General features: G+C 40.9%; 2 protein-coding genes across 5 annotated transcripts; one reads left to right on the plus strand and one right to left on the minus strand.

The window, feature by feature from the left end:
- Window positions 1–6,101: 6,101 nt before the first annotated feature.
- On the minus strand, window positions 6,102–10,132 carry klhl31 (kelch-like family member 31). The gene is made up of 3 exons (XM_034609619.1): window positions 9,998–10,132; window positions 7,883–9,088; window positions 6,102–7,793 (listed from the first exon to the last, which is right to left on the minus strand). The coding sequence occupies exons 2-3, from the start codon at window positions 9,055–9,057 to the stop codon at window positions 7,061–7,063; spliced, it is 1,908 nt and encodes a 635-aa protein (XP_034465510.1). The 5' UTR covers window positions 9,058–9,088; window positions 9,998–10,132; the 3' UTR covers window positions 6,102–7,060.
- A 1,276-nt stretch (window positions 10,133–11,408) lies between these two features.
- Window positions 11,409–16,792, plus strand: eloal (elongin A, like). 4 transcript variants are annotated; one of them, XM_034609616.1, is made up of 11 exons: window positions 11,409–11,560; window positions 12,435–12,491; window positions 12,573–12,694; window positions 12,793–13,696; window positions 13,773–13,872; window positions 13,953–14,120; window positions 14,213–14,310; window positions 15,219–15,399; window positions 15,594–15,708; window positions 16,242–16,348; window positions 16,544–16,792. In XM_034609616.1, the coding sequence occupies exons 1-11, from the start codon at window positions 11,483–11,485 to the stop codon at window positions 16,603–16,605; spliced, it is 1,992 nt and encodes a 663-aa protein (XP_034465507.1). In that variant the 5' UTR covers window positions 11,409–11,482; the 3' UTR covers window positions 16,606–16,792. The 4 variants fall into 4 exon arrangements, with proteins under 4 accessions (XP_034465507.1, XP_034465508.1, XP_034465505.1 ...); XM_034609617.1 differs by having other exon boundaries at window positions 12,435–12,482; XM_034609614.1 differs by having other exon boundaries at window positions 11,427–11,611.
- The last annotated feature ends 1,128 nt before the right edge of the window (window positions 16,793–17,920 follow it).

A 17,920-nucleotide genomic window follows, 5' to 3' on the forward strand; every position in this document is an offset into this window, starting at 1 on the left:
GCTCCGCACATGTGACGTAGAGCGTGGTGACATCACCGTGACTCAGCATTCTCCGCCGCTGGGGCCCTCCCACCGAGCTGTCAATCAGAGTCGGTGGGGGGGGGGGGGAATAAATTGCACGATAAATGTAAATATTTGCACAAATTGAGAATTCACTGGAAACCACAGAGCAGCCCTGGTGGTGTCACCTTTAACCTGAGCAGCCCTATGAGAAAGAGCAAAAGCAGCAAGAGAAAAATTATATAAATTCACAACTTTTATTACAATATTTATTACTCATTCCGCATAATACAACAGAATAATATTTCACCTTTTCATTTTGATTCAAACCAAAGTAACTCCTCATATCGCGATGTCCCGAAATAGGGACCAGGTCAGACAGAGTTTTTTAAGACTATAGATTGTATATAAATACAATCTGTAAATAATTATTATATACGTTGTACATCTAACACATACAACTGGAGAAAAGTGACGCAAAATGTAAATGTATATATATATTTATGATAAATATTTGCAATGAAAGACTCACTCCCCCTGTAGATCCAGTTAATACTGGGGTATTAGCTGGGGTCAGTGCCCCCATGGCCTGCCCATGCATCCACTCCTGTATACTGTAGGCCTACTTGTGAGCATTTCTCTCCAACAGCCATTCCCAAACTTAAGAATGCCACGGCCCAATTTGAAAACTGAAAAATGTGTGCGGCCCACCCACACCTTTAATCACAACTATATGATCCACACACAGGACTAGAATCATACATATTATTAATTTTATAGCAAAAATAATTGTATATGAACGCAGGCATATGCAGTGCAAATCCAATAACATCCACATTTAAGCGTAACAATTTGCAAAGCAACCAATGTAAAAAAAACATGAAGTGCAAATAGGGTATTGTTAAAAATATATTCTTGCTGTTTGTATAACAAGCACAACAAGAATATCCGGGAGAAGACAAACACATTTGAGGCGTAACCAAATATACTTAAGGCGTTTAAGCCCCCCCCCCAAAAAAAAACGCTCGCTATCACATGTCCATAAACTGACATTAACACTGGATTTCCTCTGGTCTTACACCTCAAGCAGTTTATCTCGATATACTTGATATTGAATCACACATCGCGTGAAGTGACATTGTGTCACCTGTAACTCACCCGATGAGAGGGGGGATGTTGCCGCGTAGCTGGCTCCGATGCTCTCTCGGCGTATTTTTAAAAGATGCTGGAGGCTTGGATAAATATTGTCATGATCCCAGGGTCTTGTTAGAAATTGCACGATAAATGTAAATATTTGCACAAATGGACAATTCACTGGAAACCACAGAGCAGCCCTGGTGGTGTCACCTTTAACCTGAGCAGCCCTATGAGAAAGAGCAAAAATTATATAAATTCACAACTTTTATAACAATATTTATTACTCATTCCGCATAATACAACAGAATAATATTTCACCTTTTCATTTTGATTCAAACCAAAGTAACTCCTCATATCCCGATGTCCCGAAATAGGGACCAGGTCAGACAGAGTTTTTTAAGACTATAGATTGTATATAAATACAATCTGTAAATAATTATTATATACGTTGTACATCTAACACATACAACTGGAGAAAAGTGACGCAAAATGTAAATGTATATATATATTTATGATAAATATTTGCAATGAAAGACTCACTCCCCCTGTAGATCCAGTTAATACTGGGGTATTAGCTGGGGTCAGTGCCCCCATGGCCTGCCCATGCATCCACTCCTGTATACTGTAGGCCTACTTGTGAGCATTTCTCTCCAACAGCCATTCCCAAACTTAAGAATGCCACGGCCCAATTTGAAAACTGAAAAATGTGTGCGGCCCACCCACACCTTTAATCACAACTATATGATCCACACACAGGACTAGAATCATACATATTATTAATTTTATAGCAAAAATAATTGTATATGAACGCAGGCATATGCAGTGCAAATCCAATAACATCCACATTTAAGCGTAACAATTTGCAAAGCAACCAATGTAAAAAAAACATGAAGTGCAAATAGGGTATTGTTAAAAATATATTCTTGCTGTTTGTATAACAAGCACAACAAGAATATCCGGGAGAAGACAAACACATTTGAGGCGTAACCAAATATACTTAAGGCGTTTAAGCCCCCCCCCCAAAAAAAAAACGCTCGCTATCACATGTCCATAAACTGACATTAACACTGGATTTCCTCTGGTCTTACACCTCAAGCAGTTTATCTCGATATACTTGATATTGAATCACACATCGCGTGAAGTGACATTGTGTCACCTGTAACTCACCCGATGAGAGGGGGGATGTTGCCGCGTAGCTGGCTCCGATGCTCTCTCGGCGTATTTTTAAAAGATGCTGGAGGCTTGGATAAATATTGTCATGATCCCAGGGTCTTGTTAGAAATTGCACGATAAATGTAAATATTTGCACAAATGGACAATTCACTGGAAACCACAGAGCAGCCCTGGTGGTGTCACCTTTAACCTGAGCAGCCCTATGAGAAAGAGCAAAAATTATATAAATTCACAACTTTTATAACAATATTTATTACTCATTCCGCATAATACAACAGAATAATATTTCACCTTTTCATTTTGATTCAAACCAAAGTAACTCCTCATATCCCGATGTCCCGAAATAGGGACCAGGTCAGACAGAGTTTTTTAAGACTATAGATTGTATATAAATACAATCTGTAAATAATTATTATATACGTTGTACATCTAACACATACAACTGGAGAAAAGTGACGCAAAATGTAAATGTATATATATATTTATGATAAATATTTGCAATGAAAGACTCACTCCCCCTGTAGATCCAGTTAATACTTTATTAGAATCTTTTTAATAATCCAGGAAACATAATCAAAATGTAGTATTTGATTTTTTACATTGTTTTACTCGCAACCTAATAACTAAACTACAAGATTACAAAAAAATGTGGCCAAAACTAAAACAGTATAAAACTGTGGCAGCACAGTCATGTAATCTTTGTTTTTCAATCACAAACTCCAGGTATGAATGAGTCATGTTTACAATTAGTGTTGCAAAATCATACCAGGCAAAAAGTGACAGTAATCATGACACAGCATTCAACTTCTCCCTAGACGCTCCTTAGAGGGCGTGAACACATGCAATCGAATAATCATGTGGTTTCACTTCTGACAATCTTACACTTTCTTGTATTCCCTGGTTTCCATAAAACTGATCGATAACATCCTGTGAGATACTATATTCTGTGTGAATATGTCAAGTTCACTGTCCTCCCTACATGTAAACAAAAGCTGTCCCTGTACCATTTGATTATTGTGTTTCCGTGGCAACCGTCATGCCATGCCAACTGTCATCATTGTATCTCATACTAAAGAGCTTGAACATTTGTTATATCATCATTGGTGCATAGAGGATTGTTCTTAATCAGGGGCAATGAAGGAGCCACAATTTACACAGAGGAGCAAATTATATGTCCAACATCCATGCACAGTTCCTGATTATGTAAGGTGCACAGGTCATTCCATGTTTACTGTCAGTTCTATCTCTTTTAGCAGAGCCACACATCATTGAATATATTTGGAAAAATGTTCCAAGCACATTGTGTACTTCAAAAAAGGGTCGAAAATAAACATTCTTAACTTATAAAATGTACTAATAGTATTGTAAGTAAGTGATAGTTTATTTTAAAAAAGAACAGACTACTGACAGGACAGTGGTACTTCACATTTAAGCTGGGGTCAGTGCCCCCATGGCCTGCCCATGCATCCACTCCTGTATACTGTAGGCCTACTTGTGAGCATTTCTCTACAACAGCCCTTCCCAAACTTAAGAATGCCACGGCCCAATTTGAAAACTGAAAAATGTGTGCGGCCCACCCACACCTTTAATCACAACTATATGATCCACACACAGGACTAGAATCATACATATTATTAATTTTATAGCAATGGGGGTGACCCTTGACAAATAATTGTATATGAACGCAGGCATATGCAGTGCAAATCCAATAACATCCACATTTAAGCGTAACAATTTGCAAAGCAACCAATGTAAAAAAAACATGAAGTGCAAATAGGGTATTGTTAAAAATATATTCTTGCTGTTTGTATAACAAGCACAACAAGAATATCCGGGAGAAGACAAACACATTTGAGGCATAACCAAATATACTTAAGGCGTTTAAGCCCCCCCCCCCCCCCAAAAAAAAAAACGCTCGCTATCACATGTCCATAAACTGACATTAACACTGGATTTCCTCTGGTCTGACACCTCAAGCAGTTTATCTCGATATACTTGATATTGAATCACACATCGCGTGAAGTGACATTGTGTCACCTGTAACTCACCCGATGAGAGGGGGGATGTTGCCGCGTAGCTGGCTCCGATGCTCTCTCGGCGTATTTTTAAAAGATGCTGGAGGCTTGGATAAATATTGTCCATGTTTAGTTTGTAAATGTCGGCGGCGCCCTTTACATGGTCCCAGGGTCTTGTTAGCTAGCATCTCAGCGCACAGCACACACACACACACAGGCTTGGGGGTTGTCCTCTGGGCCAGCGACAGGTCCTCACTTAGTTTTTAGTTTTGAATGATTCAGTTGGACTTTCTGATTCCCCTTCGTCATCAGCAGCTTTCCTCTGCTCCATCTTGCTCGACCCAGCACACAACAAAGTTCTCCCTCACCTATGATTCCCCCACTAAGGATGCGTTCAAGTGTTAATGTGACGGTCAGCAAATACAACGACACCTGCTATATAGGTCAGATAAAATGAGAACAACGTGGAATTTAAATCTCATGTCTTTGTTTCATTACCTGTGATGATAACTTTTTTTAAAATCAATCGTAAATGTTTGGTGGTAATCAACGCTTACTTACAAATCTGAAACTTTTTTATCTATTTATTTTCTGATGACCTCTCACGGCCCACCTGCAGTGGCTTCACGGCCCACCAGGGGGCCGCGGCCCACACTTTGGGAATGACTGCTCTACAACATTAAAGCTCTTGTCTACCCAAGAGCAGAAGTGCTAGTCTTGGCATGAATAGATTTGATTGACAGTGCTGAAACCTTGGCAGAGAATAATGTGTTCGGAAAGGGTCCCGTCAATCATAGTCAGAAACTCAAACAGCGATTGCAAAACTTGGCTCTGGGCTGTGAGAATTCTTGAAATTTCACAGACTATGATTAGGTAACAGAAAAAAACGTATCTAAGTATCACCCATCTCGAACATCACATTTGCTGAATAATAATGCACAGGATCATTCACAAACATTAAGTCCTCCTCAGTGACCAACAGTTCTCATTGTTCAAATTATATAATCTTCAGATATGGATATTTCTTTTTACTGGTTTTGAATGAACCAGTTGCACAAGAAAGATCAGAAAAATGGGTGAGGGTGAGGATTGGTGAGAAAGCAAATGGAGGCGGTGGAGATGCTTCTCTCTTTTCCAATAATGGTGTCAACAGTGAACCCAAACTGCATTGAACATCATGTGTTGGCTTATGGTTCATGTTACAGGCCTGGTGCTCTGTTTCTGCTCTCACAGTGCAGCCCCTCCTCACAGAGCTGAAATCTTTGACAAGCACTACCTCCTTGTATCAATATAAATATTTAAGCATACAAAAAGATAATGTAAAAATGATAAAGAGAACATTAGGCTGTATATGTGAAATGTTAACACCCTTTGGCACCACTGATGTGGAATTAAATACAGGAAGTGTAAAGGACATGGCTCACTATTCAAATGTGAGACAGAAATGTAACCCTCGAAAAGGCCTCACCCCTCTGATCGCCCACGTCTGCACTGAAGTGAACTCGGAGTAAACCTGTTGACCCTAAATCCTCAATGTTCTCAAGCCACATTCCAATATAAAGTACACTATGGCCTTTCAGGAATGTCCCAAGCATGAACACAAAAGCACCCAAATAGGCAGATGCACATGAATTAAAATTAAAATTGAGCCAAAAATAAGAGTGACTTTATTTTTTTAAGTAAAAGCATCACTTTCAGTAAATACATATTTTTTAAAGTCTCAAATTATTTAAAAAATGCATAGAAATGAATATAATAAATGACCACAGCTCAAAGTAGCGTATACACTTCATTTCTTTAATTTAAAATTTAATTTAATAGCAAACAAAAAGAAAAGAAAAGACATGAGCAGTCAAGGAATTCATGCGCATTGACTTCCAGGAGAGCTCAGGCTGACAGCGTCACTCACAAGTCATATTTTTCGTTTTCTTTTTTACAAAATAGTTTATTCATTATGACTGTCACATCCATGCCCATTCAACCCTCATCACGCCGACATCTTCCCGAGAGAATCTGTTTCCTTCACAACTGCACACAAGACTACTGAACACTGCGTGGTGTGTTTGAACACTCGTCACGGTCGCCTACTCCTGGTAGGTGACACTGCCGACACACAGCTCCAGCTTTCTGACGTTCACTGTTCTGTTCAAGTATCTGAGAATCATAGTGGCTGTAGTCACCATAACCTGGGCTGTCACAAAATCCAGGGGTGTTATTTCCATAGTACTGGGTAAAAAAGACAGTTGTGTCACAGATTTTGTATTTTATACCTTTTCATATAAAATATGTTTAGAAAAGGGCTAATGAAACTATCCCAACTGAATTGGCCCCAAAATGAAACTTCTGTCTAAAACGAATGAAATTGACACATATAACTATGCAGAGTTTTCTCTATCATAAACATCATCTGACCCTAATGATGCAAAATAAATGCAACATAACATTTAAAGTATTTTTTATTGTCTTTGCCAACACCGGCTTCATTTTGCTTCAATAAAATTATTTTTACATTTTTCTTTTCATTTTTTTACAAGGCCATGTTCCCAAATTTGCATTTTTTTAAACATTTTTTTCATTTTTGTCATCATAAAAGTTGATGCCCATTTCAACTGATAATCTTAGTCCCAAAAAAGTGGCTGTTGTTATAGTTGAGAACTAAGCTTCCTGCAACAGACAAGCTGGAGACCTGGAGACCTGTAGACATGTAAACTACATCATCACTATCAATTCAGCTCTTATATACTGACGGGTGCAGATGAAACTGAACTGGCTCTGGACTCTCGTGTTTTCCGTGTGGGCATGATCAGGACACAGCATGAAATACCGACCGTGGCTTCCGGCAATTCATCGTCATCAGTCCATTCATTGAGGTCGGGGTTGAAAACCTGAATGCATTTCTTGTATTTCTTCTCGCCCTCGTTCCAACCTCCGAGGAGATAAACCTTGTTGTTCAAAATGGAAATACCTGCCGTGCTCACCCCCGTGTGCAGGGGTGTGCAGTAGCTCCACTGGCCACTGTGAGGGTTGAAAGATTCGACGGCAAGGACATCCACCCTCTCCCCGCGGCCTCCCAGCTGGCTGCCGCCAATGACGTAGGCCCGGTCTCCCACGGTGGCACCGCAGTGCCAACCTCGAGGTGTGCTGAGGCTGGTCTTATCGTACCAGGTGTCGGTGGAGGGGTCATACGAGCACACAGCCCTGGAGTAGGCGTTGTTGATGTACCCTCCGGACACAAGGATCTTTCCAATGATGACGGAGCTGGCATGACAGCAGCGGGGCACATCCATGGGAGCTTTCATCTGCCACTGGTTGGAGGAGGGCACATAGCATTCCACAGAGGCCTGAACGCCATCAGAATTTCGCCCTCCGATGGCAAACAAGAGGCCATTGAAGGTGTTAAGGCTGAAGTGGGTGCGCTTTTGGATCATGCTGCTCAAGTGAATCCAATTGTTGAAGCGGGGGTCATATCTAAAGAACATGAGGGGACATTTAAGGTTATACTCAAACCCTATGTTAAATAATATGACAAATGTTGATTTTAAATCTTTGGTTCTTACCTGCAGAAGTTGCTGACAGCATGTTTAGCCTGGTTCCTTGCATCATTCTGGTCCTCGCCACCTGCCACATACAGGAAACCATCCAAGACTGCCACACACTGGTTAAAGCTCTTTGCCGGCATCTCTGTAAACTTATTCCACACGTTATCTGCATCTCTATAGAGGACATCTTTGCTGAGAGATTTCTCTGTCAGGGCAGGACGTCCGCCAACTGTGAGAATCACCTTGAGGCCTCCGCGGACCTTTGTTCTGCGTGACTGGAGGATGTTCTGTTGGTATGGCAGCAGATGGTAATTCATGGCATCAACAAGGAGACGGTGGCACTCAGAGTCTTGCATCATCCTGGGCACGCTCTGGACGTGATTCACCAGGTCTTGGGCAGAGATGGTGCCGAAGCGGATGTGGGTCAGGAGATCTGCTGCGTACTTCAGCCTCTTCTCGTCAAAGTCCAACCACTTCATGGCGATCTGGAAAGCCGTGATTTCGGAGGGCAAGTGCAGGGAGTCGTCTGAGAGGAAGTCGCTGATCTGCTCGTAGGTGAGCTTCAGGAACTGCTCCATCTCGGAGAACTCAATGAAGTTCTCCCGCATGAACTTCTGGGAGGCCTCCTTGGTTTCTTTGAGACTGTAGGCGTCTGCAATATTGGCCACGTACATGCAATTCTCCACGCTGAGCTCCTGGATGAGGAAGTCGCTGCACATTTTCACCAGGGTGCCGATCTGCAGCAGGTTGGCGGCGGCGATCGTGCTGCCGATGCTGTAGAGTGACAGGGTCAGCTTTCCGGAGTATGCATACGTAATGGCAGTGGCGAGGCCGACCGGTGAGAGGTCAGTCAGGTCGATCTTCTGGAGGGTGGAGTCCTTCTTCAGAATGTTTCGAATGTACTCGCTGCAGGAGGCCATGATGACCTTGTGCACGTCGAATGACTTGGACTTGGTGGCTACTGTCAGATCGCAGAGGAAGCTCTCTTGCCTCATGCTGCTCAGGCCCTCCAGGAGATTCGGGGCGTACACTGAGTCAGTGACTTCAGTTGAGATGCAGCTGAAACCGTTTCCTCCTTCCAACAGAGTATTTAACCCGTTGATCTTGTTGATGGGGCTGTCCTCAACCATGATGGTCATTTCATTTATGTCTCCTTTACTTTTCTTGGTGGTCTTGCTCTTTTTGGGTGCCATGGCTGTAGCAGCAGAACACAGCCCAGACTTTCTGAAAATATAAACACAACGTGTGAGATATTGTCTGAAAAGCACAAGTTGAGGATGATACAAACATGTGTCATATAAATCAGACAGATTAAGTTTATACTTAGGTGAATTATTCTGGCAAATAATGCAGTAGATCTTATTTAGTCTTTGGTCAAATTATTAGCAATTTAGAAGGAAATAAAGTACATTAAAATAGCCTATATTACTCTGACATATTGAATCATCTCATGTCTTAAGCAATGCATTTGCCATAATCTTGAGTTCCTTTGGTCTTTCATCTCGTGTGTTTTGTTTTCTTTGCCACATTAAACTTGTTGCATCTAAGAAGAACAGTTACATCTAGTGGATTTTTTTAGATACTACGCTGACGCTGTCATGTGCACCAGGTGAAGCTGGAGTGAGTGAGAGAGTGAATGCGTCAACATGCCACTCTTTGCATCTGTCACAGTTTATCAGCAGCATGTCCAGGAATAGCAGCGCTGGACGACTCTGCCATGACGTTCCTTTTATAGACTTTGAGACATGAGCAGCAGGCCTCATGTCCTTTGACTGTGTAAATTAACATAGTAACAAGCAATATTCTTTTCGTCATTTGTTGTGTTATTGTTTGTTTGAGGCTGATCCTGGATAATTATACGAAATCAACGATCTACATGAGAAAGAAAGTTCCAAAACACTCAAATCATCTACCCAAAAACATGAAGCCTCCTGTCATCATAGCTGCGTAAAAGCAAATGTTTTTACTGATAGGTCAACAGCTTCAAACTATTTATTCACCTTTCGCAGGCCAAGTAAGCAAGAAAACACCAGACTTTTCCATTTTAGGCTGACTGACAAAAACTGAGCACCACGTTGTCTTTTCAATACTACTATCACACACAGTTCAATCATGGGACAAATCTCCACTTACTTGAGAATTGAAGCTGAGGCTGGGGAAGAGGGAACTTGTGCCTCCAGTTACTGGAGCAGGAGAGAGAGACCAGCAGTCACCTCAGCTGAAAGAGACATGCAGTTAACTCCTCCTCTGGGGGGGCCAGTGCCAATCAAGATTTGTGAAATGCATGTGGCAGAGAGGGCAGGGACCATGCAACCCCCCACCCAACATATAGTGTCCCACTATAGCCTCCAATGATGTCAACACACTGTGGAGGCTCGATAATTATTTCCTACAAGATGGCATATGGCGACATCCGGCCGTCTACTGTTTGCTATAAAAAGTGGTGGTGAAGTGTTTTGTTTTAGTTTATAGAATGAGACAACTTTTTTGTATATGTACTCTTCTCAAATGAAATTAAATACCTCATAATATGACTTATTATTTGATTGGACATGACCCTATATATGATCTAAATTAAGCCACTTCATTATCAGCACAGTTAATCATGTCATCCTGAAGCTTTTTGTGCAGAAGACACACACAAGTCTAAGACAGTGATTCTAAGTCATGCCTCCCTTCAGAAGCCAGACCCTGAGAGAAAAGGCAACTAATTTCAAGCTGAATTCTAGTGAAATAAACACAAGCACTATAGCATCAGCAGTCTCTTGTTGTCTCTACATAAATCAAATTGATTTAACATATATACTTTTAAAAGTTTCCCCCTGGTTATCCACACTCCCCCCACTGGTAGTGGCTCTACATGCCCTCCCTGGGGGACCCCGTTCCAGTTTGAGAACCACTTAGAAAAAAGTGAATTCTGTAGTTGAGGAAGCACAAGAGTGTCCCCATCATCTATGTAAGTCTAAAGCATTTGATATCGTTTAACTCATATTAGATGTCAGTGAATCCTTGAATACATTCACTTTCGGCAGAATATCTTAGAGCACTGAAGGTCATTCACTGTTTTTAAGGTCTGTGGTGTCACATTAGGAGAAAATCCCTGTGCCATCCATAAATCTTTTCACTTTTAATACCGATTGTTGCTTCTGATTTGAAGGATTAGAGTTTTTTTCATATATCCCATTACTATAACTATAAAACATAATTTACAGAATGGCTTTTACCTACCATGTAAACACAATAAGGGCTAAACACTGTGAGCAGGCTGCTATGGATACATCTATTATTATTATCATTATCATCATCATTATCAGTTACCTATTATATGTTGCAATGAGGAATCTAAGTACATTTTTGCATGGTTCTTTTAATTCATTGATGTTTTGAATTCTGTGGCAACATCATGTTCATGTGCCCACGTGTTGTGTGTGTTTTTATAGAAAGACCCATCCTCACGTTCATCATGAATGGTTGAATCATCTCCAAACCATCATCTCTGTCGCCGGTTCCGCCCATAATAATCGTGTCATCAACGTGCGCGCGCTGCCCGGTGTGTGTACGTGTGTGTACGTGTGCGTGTGGTTCTGTGGGTGGACGGCCTGCACGTGAGTTACCGTGATGGCCAGCAGCTCTGATGTGGTGAAGAAAGTCACGAGGTTCAAACTTCAGCTCGCGGACACAGCAGAGTCTGCGACGGTACATGCACATGGAGGAGGAGGAGGAGGAAGCTGCAGCCTCTGGGACACAGTTGGTTTAATGTCGCGATTCTTTGGAGAAGTTACAGAAAATACGTGATCATGAATATTAGGCCTGATTGAGTATTTGAGCATTTGAATTAACTCTATACTCCAATCACCGCCTTGAGACAAAATGTGCTTCTAGTTTTCAGGTCTAATCATTGGTGTAGAGTCATCTGGTCTCATGTTGGACACATGTCTCCTCTGAGTGTTTTCCATTTTCACTTAGCTCCTGGGGTCTCCAGGATAATATGAGGACACAGGCTGACAGATCTGTTTCAGTCCCAGACATGTGCTGCTGCTTCACTGTGGGGGTTTAAATGGGGAGAGGCCTTGCTGCTAAAATTGGCAGCTCCTCCAGTTGTTCAACTTGTGGCTACCGTCCATCATATCCCCTGCAGGCTGTGACTCTCTGCAGGCCTCTTTCATTCACTTTTCACTCTAGGTGTTCAATAGAAATCGGCCAATATTTTAAAGTGGTCAGAGGAAAGCAGAGTTAAATTAAGAAATCCAAATGTACAGCTTGAGAACGCCCTGTTCAGCCGCACAGTGAGACTTAACCCACCAGTACTTGCATTGTCCATTTATAGTTCGCAGTAAAAGGAGCAGCCTAAGTGGGTGTGTGAGGTTCCCATACATAGCTTCTGCTCTGAATGCAAAATCAGCAACTGTGGGGATCCTAAACCAGGAACACCATGTTTGGCCTGTCGGGTTTCCTCCACAATTTCGCAACTTTTTCTACATTAAACATGAAGTTTTGCCAAATACTTTTAAAAATGTTAGAAACGGCATTTAAAATATTAGTTACTTATGTGTTGATACTCTCTTTCTAGGTTCTTAGAATCTTGCAGAAACTCAAGGATTTGAATATCACACTAGAGGTTCTTTCTGTGAGTCTATGTTGCAAATTTTCAATTGATTTATACACATTCAATTTTCATTGACTGCACTGACCCAGTTCCTACATGTAGGAAACTGGAATTGGGAAAATCGTTAACTCCTTGCGCAGACATGAGAAGGCCGGAGAACTTGCCAAGTCGTTAGTTAGAGGTTGGAAGAAACTTCTTCCAACCTCCACTAAGGAGGGCACAAGGTGACGTGTATTTAACTTTCTATTTATATCTATGCATTTATTTTATATTGTTTTGTATTTGTTTGACATTTTAAATTGAATATATCCCCTTGATGCAGCCTCACAGAAGATGTGTCAGAGGTGTTTTCTGTGAAAGACAAACTGGACGACCAAAAGTGTCCGGACGCTGGAGCTTTGACAACAGAGGATTTAAACAACAACTGCGAAACATCTCACAGCAAGAGTCAGGATTCTTCAGATGAAGCCTTCGTCAAAACGGGGAGTAAGAAAGAGAAACAACGGTGTGAAGAGCAGAAAGGAAAAAAGAAGGAAAATCCAACAAAAACTGAACAAGTAAAGCAGCATATTTTCCAGAGTGATGTCTTGGAAAAGAAAACTGAATCAGATGAAATGGATGATTCTTTTGCTTCCAAGAAAAATGATCAGAGAGACAGAAAATCAAGAGACGGCAACAAAAACCCAAAGGAGGCTCATCTGAAATCCAGGTCTGATTCCAGGGAAAAACTGAAAATCAATTCTGACAGTGGAAGATTTGGCTCAGAAAAGGAGCCAAATAAGAAATTAAAGAAGAAAAGCAAAGAATCTTTTTCATTTGAATCCAGTGACAAATACTCAAAAGCTTTAAAACTGACCAATGTTGGAGATGACGAATCTTCAGGAATATCAAGGAGCTCAGAGTCCCGGAAGAGAAAAAGGAAGAAAACGAGTAAAGAGCGGAACCCTGCTCTCAACCACGAACAAGAGTCTGAGAATAAGGGATGTTCAAAAAACAAAAAGGCCAAAATGAAACCCAAAGATGAGGGAGGTCGCGTCGACCGAGAGGAGGCCTCCAAGTCTTTCGAATCGTTCTTGAACTATGACATGAACGTGTCTAAGAAAAAAGAACGATGTGGAGCGAAGAAACCGTCCAAAAAACTCAAGAATAAAGTAAAAGAGGAGGCGACGAAACATCCTGATGTTAAACCTTTCAAATTATCTGTAAATGGTAGTCCTCTGAAACAGGTACATTTGAGTAAGATCATAAGTTTTGCTTTTTTGAGTGTTGATCAATATTGATTAATAATCAATCATATCTCAGAGATTTCAGGATTCTGTCATGGAGTTGATGAGCATCCCTTTACCGGCTTCTCTGCCTGAATGCGAAAAGCCATCCTGTGTTGATTACGTTGACATAAAAGGTAGAGTCAGCAGCACAAATACACCTCTATTCTCACACTTTCTCATTTCGTTCCTCACACTTCTTCTTTTTGTCTCAAAGTCGAGAAAGAGTCGGATGTCTGTGACGTATCCGAGGAGTCCGCCATGTTCACTGGTCAGCGGCTCAACAAGAAGATGCAAGTGTACTCAGGCGCCAAGACCGTCTTCCTCCCAGCCATGCTGAGCTTGTACCAACAGTGTATCCGCACCCTCCAGAACAATATTGGCAGTGAGTAAAGGCCAAAGAACCCTCTCTGCACGGCTCTGATATGTTTTGTCAGTTTGTTGGATTTGTATTTAGGTGCAGGGATCTCTTCACAGTGCTTCATGAAACTGGCGGGGTCCCGTTTGAAATCCTCGAGCCGGTGCTGGAGAGGTGCATGCCGGAGCAGCTGCTACGCATTGAGGAGTGCAACCCAGTAAGAATGTGACTTATGAATACATTTTGTGGGGGGCACTTTATTGGGTACACCTGCTGAGACCCCTCCCAGGGCTGGAGGCTGTGCAAGCCATTGTAAAGGAAACTGAAGTCACTGTCATTTTCCTGAAACCATTTTAGAGCTGCATTTTCACTGCAGGAACTTTCTCCTGGAACTAGGAACCTTTGCAGGAATTCTTTTTTTCCCCGCCGCAGGGAGCAGGGTCTAAATTATGTTCCAGAAAATAATTTGAACCCCCTAAAAAGTCCATGCTTGGGGGTTAGTACTTAACAAAAGTAGAAGAACCTTTGGGGTGGGGCTAGCAGAGCTGAAGATGCCTGATTGGTCGAGTCCTCCAGTGTTTTATGTCCATCTCCAAAATAAATTTCCTTACTTTTAGTGTAACATTTTGTCTTTTGAATATGCTTTGTTATTAGTATTCGGCACAATTTTATTCTACATGTTTTTGGTTACCTAATTCATGTTCACTGAGATCTGTTGTATAGTTTCCTGCATTACCACAGCCTGGTTGACTGAAATGGAATAGCATGTTGTTGCCATAGGTTATTAATCGGAAGGCTCATTTGAATAATCTCCTCTGGTCTGGTGGAAACCACTTTTTTTCACTTTCTACATTTTTGATTCATGGATCTTGATGAAAAAGACATGTTAAGAGGACTGATATTAAATTTTTTGAAATTTGAGGCAGATCCAAATGAAAATCTGGACCTAGTGAATTTTTTCCAGTGTGGAATGTAGTAGATTATGATCTGATACTGTCATTGAGCAGGATTATTTACGGTGGCCACTGAGTGTGTGTCTAGTTGAGTAAACAACTCCATAGAACTTTGGGGTAGAGATTGTCAACATTGTTTGCCATTAACCCTGTAACCTGTTTGTTTCCACAGATCTACGTTGGCGTGACAGACCATTTATGGGGTAAACACTGTCAGAGGGACTTCAAGCACTCCAGACTTCAGGAGTATGAATCGTGGAAGGAGATGTACGTCAGGCTGTCGGAGGAGAGGGAGAGGAAACTGCAGAGACTGACAAAAACCATTGTTTCTGCAAATTCTACTAAACCTAAAGGTGTGTGCTTCATACAGAATGTGGCTCTCACTGAAACTAAAGCTGACTGATCTTCAGTTGACTAGTTAATTCTGATCACTGTCAAAAAAAACTACATCCATTGTAAAATAAACCATGTAAAGTGAATATTTTATATAGATTGAAAAGTATTTTTGGTCCTAAATACATCCTGTACCCCTGTTTTTTTTCTCCAGGTCGGCAGGTGAAGATGGCATTTATTCACACTGTTGCCAAGCCACCGAGAGATGTGCGAATTCAGCAGGAGATTCATGGAACTGCTAGTCAGCAGCCTCATCCGCCCAGGTGCAGGTGGGTTCAGCATCCTAAATATAGACATATCTACACAGGTTCTGATCTCTGTTAATTTGTTCATGAAAATTACGCAATTTAGTTGTTTCCTAATTCTGAAGAATAATAAGCGCCGTACTGGGGCATTGCTCTAAATTCATCTTTGGTAAAGCCTGGACACCTGGTGAGAAATCTGGTCGCTCTGCTCCTCCTCTAAATAAAAGCCCTTAACTACACATTAACCAGTCAACGGCGGCAGCTCAGCAGAGTCATAACCTGTTGCATACTTGTGGCTGAAATGCTTTTTGGGTGACCCAAGCCAAAGGCAGGAATTGGAGCAATGTGCTGGATAAACTGGTTTTATTCTTGTTGAACACGGCCTGGGCTCCTTTTGTTGTGAACTGTTGCAACATGGGATGTCATGCTCACTAGCCGTGGTGTAATGCTGACATCTGGAGGTTGATGGAGACTCATTTTGTAAATTTCTGTGCATTGTTTTTTTTATAATTCTCTTGATTAAATTATGCTTGTGCTGTTGTTACCTAAATTTCCAGTGTCAAGGTTGAAGACAACAGATTGCGGCCGAGTTGTAATGAGCCCAGCAGGCCCAGCAGCTCCAGTTCTGGGGGAAGCACTACTCAAGACCCCCGCAAAAAAACAAGTGAGCTGAACGGAGACTATAGTAGATGTAACGTTGTCTTCCAAACTGGTCTGATTGGCCTGTTCAGATGTTATATGTTTTTTTTTTTCTCCAGTGGTGTTCTTCAAATGAAAGCTATAACAACAAGTTATTTTACACCTTTTCTTTACCTAATTCATGTTCACTGAGATCTGTAAAGTTGTATTGTTCTTACAGAAGTTGCTCCAATGATGGCAAAGTCCTTGAAGGCATTTAAGAAGCAGCTGGGACGAAGATAAACACTCTTACGTGAAGGACGTGGGAGAAGTGCACTTTATCACTGATTAACTTTACTAGGCCTTGTGTTCACCTTAGATCATTCTGTGTTGTTTGTCTTAATATAAAGGCAATAACAATGTTTTTTTTCCCATAACTGTGAATTGTCTTCACTATTAAAAGGACAATAAAAACTGCAAATTCACCTGATTTTAGACATTTCTTGTCTCTTGATGTGTTTGTGACAAAGAGGGTCAGGGGTGAGTTATTTGATGGGGTGGGGCTCCCTCTAGAGGATCTATAGATAAGTGTTATATTCTGTTCATTCACCAATTTTTCCTACAAACTCTTTGCTATACAAAAAATAAAAATCTGATTATCTTTATAAATAGAATTTTGATATGATGAATATATTTTTGATAACATTAATTTTACCTCCTCCAGCACTACGTAAATAACCCTAAGTGTTTAAACAGACAACATGAAGTGTTTAATACATTGTTAAATAGTATATTGTAATATAAATCAGATTATTTTTTTCATGTACTTAACCTGTTTTGTTATGTACTTAGGTGATCTACCCAAACAATTATTTTGAAAACTGTCAAACTATGACAGGAAAGCCTCTTTTCATTAGAACAATAAAAATCGATGATGTGGAGGGGAGGACTGCCATTTCTTTCTTCATTTCAAGGACCCTTCCTGTCTATTTCTGTTTTTGTGGACAGAGTTGAACAACTGTTTGAGGGAATATTAGAGGGAAGGTTCTGACGTTGCTGCAGCCTTCAGTGCCACCTATGGTGAACTGCTAAATCTGCATCATTTAACCATCTGTTTAATCCAATGGTTTGAGGTGAGCTGTTGTTTTAGATCTGTTGGACTTATAAAATATGTTGTATTAACTGTAAGTTAGTAAACATGATCTGTATGTTATGGGTAGGGACACATATTTGCTCATGAAACTGTTTTTCAAGGCATCAAATATATATATATATACACAGACTGGTAATTGATAATATGTAATAGAAGTTGAGGGATATTGTATCAGAGCCTAAGCCCTACTAACCTTGGAGGATGGTTGCAAAATGACCTAATGCTGTCTGACCACAAGAGGCCCCTGCGACAGAGGGTTGGAACTGACCTTGACTTCTGACATGGAAAAGATCTGGCTTGGAAACATGAGTAAAAGGATTTTTTTTCATTTAGAAATTGAAATGAATATAACATCTGTCATATGTTGTGTCTAGAAAGCTCAACAGTCATGCAGGATGTGACATTTTAAACATACTTTAATGCATATTAAATTAATGCATAAAGGCTAGATTACAAACTGACCTA

The sequence above is a fragment of the Hippoglossus hippoglossus genome, chromosome 15 (genome assembly GCF_009819705.1).
Source record: "Hippoglossus hippoglossus isolate fHipHip1 chromosome 15, fHipHip1.pri, whole genome shotgun sequence".
Taxonomy (NCBI): Eukaryota; Metazoa; Chordata; class Actinopteri; order Pleuronectiformes; family Pleuronectidae; genus Hippoglossus; species Hippoglossus hippoglossus.